This window comes from Myotis davidii, unplaced genomic scaffold (assembly GCF_000327345.1).
Source record: "Myotis davidii unplaced genomic scaffold, ASM32734v1 scaffold370, whole genome shotgun sequence".
Lineage (NCBI taxonomy): Eukaryota > Metazoa > Chordata > Mammalia > Chiroptera > Vespertilionidae > Myotis > Myotis davidii.
In genome coordinates, this window is record NW_006288615.1 from 7277124 (window position 1) to 7285900 (window position 8777).

The 8777-nt window shown below is 52.6% G+C and overlaps 1 protein-coding gene across 11 annotated transcripts in view; it reads right to left on the reverse strand.

The window, feature by feature from the left end:
* Window positions 1–8777, reverse strand: part of HDAC4 (histone deacetylase 4) — a 201353-nt gene that overhangs the window by 29277 nt on the left and 163299 nt on the right. For 9 of the 11 annotated variants that reach the window (XM_015561928.1, XM_015561929.1, XM_015561923.1 and 6 more), the window contains 3 exons: window positions 6700–6820; window positions 4033–4079; window positions 394–501 (listed from right to left, as the gene is read on the reverse strand). In XM_015561928.1, the coding sequence (XP_015417414.1) occupies window positions 394–501; window positions 4033–4079; window positions 6700–6820 (276 nt within the window). The remainder of the gene's footprint in view (window positions 1–393; window positions 502–4032; window positions 4080–6699; window positions 6821–8777) is intronic. The other 2 variants (XM_006760506.2, XM_015561927.1) reach the window with 1 other exon arrangement.

Consider the following 8777-nt stretch of genomic DNA (forward strand, 5'->3'; position numbering starts at 1 on the left):
AGAGAGCACACAGAAGTAGCTATGAGAACCCAGCTGACCTACTGAGCCATACAGATATTTATAAATGTTTTTAAACTTTCTCAGCTTCATCTCTAATATGGTCCATGCTGATGACACAACTTACACACACAAGAGTTTTTGGGGAGCTCCAATACTTTCTAAGACTATAAAGTGCTTGAGGACCCATACCTTTGAGGACAGCTAGGTAATTGTTTATACAGATGTAGGAAATGTTCCTCTTGATTCACAGCTGTTGACAGGACAGGGTGCCCCCTTTGTGCCTCATTGTATCGATCTAGAGGGGGAGTCGCAGTGGCTGTTTTCTCCCCCTCTCCCGGAAATGTCCAGGCCGGTTTCCTGCTAGGACCCCATCTCTGCCACATGCTCACTGACCTTCAGCTCCCCTGTGGCCACCTTGAAGACAAGCTCCACCACGCAGCCCACAGCCAGGCGGGCTGCCCCGGATGAGTGCACCTCGTTCCATATGGTGTCACTGTCCACCTGTGGAAACAACACTCAACAGTGAGACCTTGCCGTGGGCTCTTGTACCAGAGCCTGTCTCTTCCTCACCAATTACAGAACACACCTTACCGCTTTTCAGAGGCATGCCAAAAATACTAAGCAAGAAAAGAACAGTGACTGCACCAACACCAGTGTGTCTGGGTTTGCCCTTGCTGGAGTGTCACTGTATTCTCAGCTGCTCCGACACATTCAAAGCTGAGTACAGATGTCAAGGTTGCCTGATCAGTTCCTGTTTGTTTTTACTACAACTGCAGTCGAGTTAAACTAACAATTAGCAAAATGATATGTGAGAAGAATTAGAGGTCTTTCCAAATTATGGCCTTATTTTGTGCAGAACTTAATTAGAAGCACCAAATACTTGATAAGTTCTATAGGAATGGAGGCATGGAGTGGGGGTGAGGGGAGTGAAGGTCTCCCGGAATATCCTGGTGGACTGTGCACCACGCTCTGCCCAGGTGATGGCATGTCAGCCTGTTCATGGCCACTGTGTGCAGACATGTCAGGAATTTCTTTGTGTGTATTGGTTTATTTATTGAGGCCTATTAGATTTTTTAAGGCTGGGAGAGAAGGAGACAGAGACAGGCCTCAGTTTTGTGAAGAGTGTCTCCTTGTAGAACAGGGGGAGAGTGGGACAGGATTAAGCACAAAGCCCCTGGACGCTGTGCCCCATCCACATGTGCCTTGGCCACACACACTGCATGTCCTGTTTTGGGACACAGCCCTGCAAAGATTCTGAGAAGTTGTGCAGTAACATGATTGTTTATCTTTAATATAGTGTCTGCAAGTCTATATGAGAACCCTCCTCTCCAAATTCATCTCCTCTGAGCGCTGAATGCTTTGGGACTCCTGAGACAGAGGCCCAGGCAGCTGCACACTACTGAGATGTTGCTGCCAAAACTGTGCCTGCCCCTCCTGGCAGGTGTGTTCTGATGCACAGGCTCTTGCCCACCTGATTACGACACTGACTATTCATGCGGTGGATGAACTTCTTTCAAGGAAGCCTTGAAGCTGTATCTTCAAAGCCAGATGATTTAAAATAAAGTACATTTCTGAGGGGTTTGAGCCACTGCCTGATGAGTGCTACTTCTCGAGGGTAATTCTTCCCAATGACCGAACTTCTATGTTCTCTAAATAGTTTCCAAATGTCAAAGGAATGCTGTGCGCTTCCCCAACTCTCCCAGCTTTGATATTCAACTTCCAAAGCCCGGCTTCCGTGCTAGGGCACACTGCTCTGCTGTCCTCGGATGGTCCGTTCACACAACCATCTGCACCCAGTCCTGGCTGCAGAAACACCTCACTAAAATCAAAGGTGACAGCCCTTGACCGACAGCCAGTGGGGGTGGCCAACCGCTGCCTGTGCCTTCAGGAGGATGACACTTTCATGGGCAGGCCAGCCCCAAGGCTGCTCCTCTGAGGACCGAAGGCAGTTTGGGCAAAACCATTCAGGTTATTTCTCTCTACAGGTGAAGATTTGGGCTTTAGGGCCAAGTAACACAGTATGGGGAGGGAGTGAACTCACACACCATGTACTTTGAAGGTCCCTGCTCTCCCCCTGCTCACCCTGGGTCCTATACCATCCTACCCAGAGCCAACAACAGCCCCCAGCCCCACAGTGGGATACCAGGACCTTTCACTACTTCAGGGCTGGCCCTCCAGCTGCTGGCCACTAGACTGTGGATAAGCCTGGAATGGTCAGCCTCAGCCCCGAGTTCCAGAAGCATGAGGTCCTGGGGAGGGAGTGCAGCCTGGACAAATGGCCCCGTCAGGAGGCGACCCTGCTTAGAGCGAGGCAGCAATGTGCCTGTTAATTCAGGGCAGGACCCACTGCACGCAAAGAACAGAGTGGATGCAGAAGACTTTCCACAGACTGGGGTGGACAGACGAGGCGGCCCTTTAGGAGTGCAGAGCACAGGCACGGGACTCAGCACCAGGGCCCGCCAGGGGGGCATTCACCAAGTCCTCACTAAGGAAAACCTGTAATAACCAGGAGGTGAGCAAAGCAGTTTCTTTTACTGGGTTGAGAAGAGGTAAATCACCTTAGCCTCTATGTAATACAGTTAAGGAAGAATAGTTATACGCCTAGATGCTAACTTAAAGTGAGCAGCCTCTCTCACTGTTTCCTGATGTTCCCACCCACACTTGGGCTCCTAAGGTCGGCTGGACCCTGGTGCTGGAAGGAGACGCTGAGGCCCAGGAGGACTGTGCTGCACCAGCAACACAGGTAATTATGGAAACAATGGAAAGAGACACCCTGTGGTTCACTCCTAATTATCCCACAGGCTCCCCTCTACCAGTCCATGTGCTGGGACTTTTGTCCCCGAGCTTGGGGGCCTCTTGTGCCTGGGTGTGAGCTGGGCTCTGGTCAGCCTGCGGTCAGGTCTGGACTCACACTGGGGAGGGGCACCCAGCTCAAGGTCCCACTCAACTTTCATTTGTAAATTATAAGTCCTCCCTTGCCCCGTGCTAGCTGCAGGGCTGTGCGAATCCAAACCTTTTCAAGTCTGGCCAGAAATTTGCCCCGAATTAAGAGATTGCAGCCTACTTATAATTCAGAATAAAACAACTCTAGGAGGGCTTGGTGGTGGATGAATAAATGCCGCTGATTCGCTTTCTGACGGGATAATTTTCAAAGCAGCGATTTTTGTAAAGACTCAGGAAGAAAACAATTTTGTTTCATTTCCATAACAGAATCCAGACCTTGGGCTTCACCCTGAGCTCTGTAATTACACGCACACCCTGCCGCTGCGCAGTTTCAGCCCGACAGCTTTGTTGTCCACTTGGCCATTTCCCGGGCGCGGGGACCTCGTGGCCAGCAGATCGCCAGGAGGAGGCCCGGTCTCACTTTCAAACTGCAGCTCTGTTCCTGCCCCCACTTCCCTCCTCCGAGTGGGGACCAGGAGCCCCTTCTTTATTCAAGAGGCTTTGGCTGGGGAGACCCCACCTTCCCTGAACCAAGGGAGGCTGACACCCATACCAGAAAGTCCACCTAGTTCAGTGCTCACGTTAAAACTCCAGGCCCCATAAGTGTCTCCCTGACCTGATCTGATCTGCTTAAAAGCATGTCAGAGTTGGACAAGCAGTGACCACACCAAGCTGGCAGCTTCTGGAACTTCAATGGCCCTTAAACATCAGGCTTCTGCAGTCCGAGCTTCACTGGGGCTTGGGTTTGGACATTGGGACAAAGATTTTCACCACCTGAGTAGGGACGAGCAGACCTTGCTCTGCAGCTAGGAGACCAGCCCGCACACCCGATCCCGTTTCCTAAGGCAAGCCACGGTGCCAGACGACCCTCCCCAGGAAGGTGCCTGAGTCCAGCCATCAAATGCTCACAGGCTCACGGGGCCTTTGAAGCCACACGTGTGAGCGGCAGGGCAGCCCGGCTGCCAGCCCGTTTATGGAAAACACCTGGCAGCCATTATCCACTCGGCAGAGAGCGAGGCGGCGGTTTCTGTGACCACTGGGACCCTGAGAACAAACAGGACATTATTTACACATTAAAGAAATACTTACCCCGACACCGCCACAGGGCAGCCTGACAAACATGGACGTCAGCGAGCCTGCAGGAGAAGAGCCAAGGTCAGAGGGCCAAGGTCACAGGGCACAGCGTGCTGCAGGTTCCTGAAAGGCGTGGGTACCATCATACATCCCAACTGAGGGCAACCTAGTTTCAAAGATAGAACTGTACCCCCTACGCTGGGTGGCACCTGGTGGGCAGTGGGTCCTGGGCTTGCCGGACCTTCCTTAAGGCAGGAGAGGCACCCACAGGTGGGTTTTGCTTCCAGCCAGAGCTTGTGCACCTTGCGTGGCACAGCCCCATGCTCCTGAAGGCTGTGTCTGAGCAAACCTCAGTCATCTGATCTGACCTGGCTCCATGGTGAGCCTCACTGCCGCCCTAATGTTGGGTTAAGTCCCAAGAACAGACCTGACCTGGATCCACAGAGAGCTTCACCGATGACCCTAACGCTGGGTTAAGTCCCAAGGCCCCAGTAGCCCTCCCGCAGCTGTAAACAGGGAAAGGAGCTGGAATATACTGAGCCATTCAGACAAGAGGGATCTTTCTAGAATGTGAATAAAGACAGACCCCTCCCCACTGACAAATGTTTGAAGTTCACTTGGATGATGCATGAAGTTGGCCATCTGGGAAGGCCTGCCCAGCCCCAGAACACAGGAGCAAGCCTCCCCAGCCCTGTCCAGGTCACCGCCGTCAGAAGATGACCTCCTGACTTCCAGGAACACCTAGGAGGGTGACCGACCAGCCCCCTCGAGTCCACAGTGCACTGCAGCCCAGCCAAGCTGTCCCTGCATATCCGCTACACAGGTCTTGCACGGGACTCAGGAATTTGTGGATTTAATTAGAAGAGGAAGAGAAGCCACCCAGCCGTGTTTAAATACCTAATTAGGGTTAAGTTAATACCTGAGATAATCACCAGCTATTACTATGTCTGGGACACTCAGACTGACGACAGTGGCATGTCCTGGTGAGGACAACCCTCAGATTAAAATAGATCCCAAGTGGTGAGAAGGAAACCAATCAGGTGTCCTCACAGCCACATGAACAGATTTTAAAACACAAAGTTTAGCAGAAAAGAAAAAAATAAAGTGATTTATAGCATCATGGATACAAACTGCACACACTTGACGCTGCCCTGTGACTAGAGACCTCCCTGCGGCTGGAGTTGGGGTTACTGGTTTGTGCTGTGGCAGCAGGACCATAGGCCCCTCTCCCAGAAGGAGGAGACACTCCAGGCAGCGAGACCTGTGCTGAAGCAGTGACATTTCCTGGAGGATCCTGGAGACTTCGGGGACTGGGCACTGCTGGTCACGCTGTGTGGCTGTCTCCTGCATGTAGCCTCCTCGGTCAGTCCCTCCTGCTGAGGCCACTTACCCTCTCCCCACTGTCCACTGTCCTCATTTCTTAAGGTTCCTTTCTTCCAAATCCTTCCTGGCCCCAGGCTAGATGTCCTTTCCTCTGGCCCTACAATGCTGGCTCATTTCTGGACATGCTCCGCCCTTCTCTGCACCGCAGCTCTAGCTTCCACTCCATGGGTGGGCAAACTTTTTGACTCGAGGGCCACAATGGGTTCTTAAACTGGACCGGAAGGCCGGAACAAAAGCATAGATGGAGTGTTTGTGTGAACTAATATAAATTCAAAGTAAACATCATTACATAAAAGGGTACGGTCTCTCTTTTTTTTTAGTTTTATTCATTTCAAACGGGCCGGATCCGGCCCGCGGGCCGTAGTTTGCCCACGGCTGTTCCAGCCCTCCACAAGCCATGTGTCCCTCCGGAGCCTTTGTCCCCTACCTTGGCTCAGACTTCCCTGCCCTCTGCCTAAGACCCTCTCCACGACTCCGGGATGAGGGCCCTGTTCACCCCAAACACCCCCCAGAGCTGAGAGACACAGTTGCTTTTTTGGGGTGAGTAGCAGGATCATTCATATGAAGGGTATACATGATGTACATGTATAGTCTACGTCACAAACATCCTGTGACGGAGACCACATCCACATCCTCCTCCACAGGGACCAGGAACCTCTCTCTCCCCTGCTCCTGGCCAATGGTCCCCACACTTTTACTATGGTTCTACCTCCTATGTCATATCTTAAACCACAAGAGCTGAGCTTTGAAAAACTGAGTTAAGTAGCAAGAACAAAGCAGAGAACAAAAGTGCCTCTGTAGGCTGACGGCTCCCACGCCATGACAGTGGAGGGAATCTTTGGTCCACACCCTGACATCAACTTTCCCCAGGGCTCCCAAGGCATCATGGGGAACAGGGTTCAGGACAGTAGAGCATTGGGCAGGGCTCAGACCAGGCTCCTTGCAGGCAAGGGCAGGTGGCAGGCTGGGAGCTCGAGCATCTAACCTCTGCTGTCTCAGATTCTGTGAAACCAGTGGTTCCCACACTGTACACAACCAAGACTTGGAACCCCACTAGATACACAGGGTAAAAACTCCTCCTCCAGCACCTCACCTTAGAACTGGATGCAGGCCCTACAGAGAAGGCCTCTCCCTGCCTGGCTGCCTGGGCAGAGCCTGGTGGGTGACACTCACTGTCTCAGCCATAGCCTCAAGGGCCAAGGATGGGATGTCCTCCTGTGACCAGGCACAGAGCCGCCTTGAGTGAGCACAGGGCTGGAAACAGCCTCGGGCAGTAAAGTTAGGAAGGCCTCAGAATACCTAGACGTTTCTTACTGTCCAGTTTCTGCCTGTTGAGGGGGTTTGTGCCGTAGAGTAGGGTGTGTGCCTCCGAATGCACAGTCTGCAGCTCCTCCAGGGTGGCCTTCCGTCCTCGGATGCACTGTGGGGACACAAGGGAGAGGTCACTCATATTGCCCGAGTGGGCTCAGGGTCAAGGGAAAACCACCACCCAGAGGAAACTGAACTGTATACATGCAGGAGCAGAGAGTTATTTGGTTATTGCAAAATACAAAGCAAACCTCACCCTATACAATGTTTCTTAAATTTCCAGGGAGGGCTTACTTTAATTGTAACTGAAAAATGTTTAAAAAGACAATTCCATCCTTCAATGCTTTAACCTTCACTGTCACACAAATGATCTGGCATCAAATTACTACTCTACTTCCCCAGTGCCAGGGTCTGGACTGAAAACAGAGAGGATTTGCCAAGGGCAGTGGGGCTGCCTCCTGAGTTCTCCCTGAGAGGAGGCTGGGGCCCGCGTCCCCGAGCACTACCCAGTGCCAGAAAGAAGCAACCTTCTGGGGAGCCCAGAGAAACCTGAGATCGGCCTTGGAACTCCATCCATGCCTCTCCATCTGTATTTTTCTTTGTTTTAGAAATTACCCAAATCAAGACTCCAGTGCTGTTTTCAGATTTCCCCAGAAATTAACATGAACATTACTATTCTTTAGTTGAGTTATGTTTACTTGATCTTGTAGCAGGAGGGGTTGGTTTATGAGATGAGATTAAAGTTGACATTTTACACTACAGTGGTTTCTGGGAGTCAGAACACAGCCAGAGGCCCTGGTGGTGGTGGTCTGGGGACACCCTGGGCTGCCAGACAGCGTGACACTCCTGAGCACAGAGCCAGGCCAGCAGCTTCTCCTGCTCCTGAAACCCCTGGGGTGATCTGGAACTACTCAGAATAGGGCAGCTCCTCTAGAGGCCGTGCTGAAGCAGGAGGTAAAAGCAGAGGGAGCTGCCTATAAGCGGCCTGTGGCTGCCTCATTGATGGCCCAGCCTCAGCGTGGAGGAGAATAAGCTCCCAGGAAAGATCCACTCACTCCTCTTTCAGCACCATGCCGAATCCGACGCAGCAGCTCGAGCAGAGGAGCCCACCCAATAGACACCCCCACAGTCATCTGCCTAGAGCGAGGGGCCCTGGTTAGGACGCCTGGGATCCTGGGAAGTCCCTCTAACTTCTCCTATCAGGGATCAACTCCTATAAACATGTCCAGTGCCAGGCCATGTACTCTGCCATCCAGGGGGACTGTGCTGGGAGCCAGGTGTAAGGGGTGGTGACAGGGACACTGAAATCCCTTGGGCTGAGTGACCACACATCACCCTGAGCCAAGAGGTGCAGTTCAAGGTGCACAGCCCACCTGGGTCCCTGAATGAGTGCTGTGTGAAGGCCACATGTTTCCACCCAGTCTCCTCTAGACCATCGTGCTGACTCGGGTCTGACTCATGAACCACAGACCACTCCCCTCCTTGGTACCCGAGTCCTGCAGGTCTGGGGACCCACTGCAGTCATCAGTGAGAACAGGTGGGCACCCCCTATGGTGCCAAAGAAGGTGGAAAAGGGTTGAAGCTTTATTCTTCTGCATTTCATGTCTCACCCCACCTTGCTGTATTGGCTTTCCTGGCTGAGAAACTACTGCAGAGACCTCTGGCCTCCTTGACCCTCTTGGGGACAAGGAGGGAGGGACAGGAAGCTGGTCGTGGGGATTTCAGATGCCCCAGCAGCCCTATGGAGGAGGAGCAGGGCCAGGGTGGTCTGCAGGAGGAGAAACAGGTTACAGCTGTGTCTGCAGAGGCGATGCTGCCCCCTAGTGGTGAGTTCTGGCAACCCAGAACAGGTGCCAAGCTCCATTCCTCACTAGTGGTCAAGGCTCTCCAGGGCACTAGAGGACAGGATTCTGGACCGGACCTTTGTGCCCCATTTCCCTCCAAAAATCACATCAAAAACTGCAAAAGATGGGGAACTAAAGTTCCTAAACATTCCAGCTTCTGGAGGAAGAGAAAGAGGAGGAGGAGGAGGAGGAGGAGGAGGAGGAGGGACTCAAGGGGGGGACTCG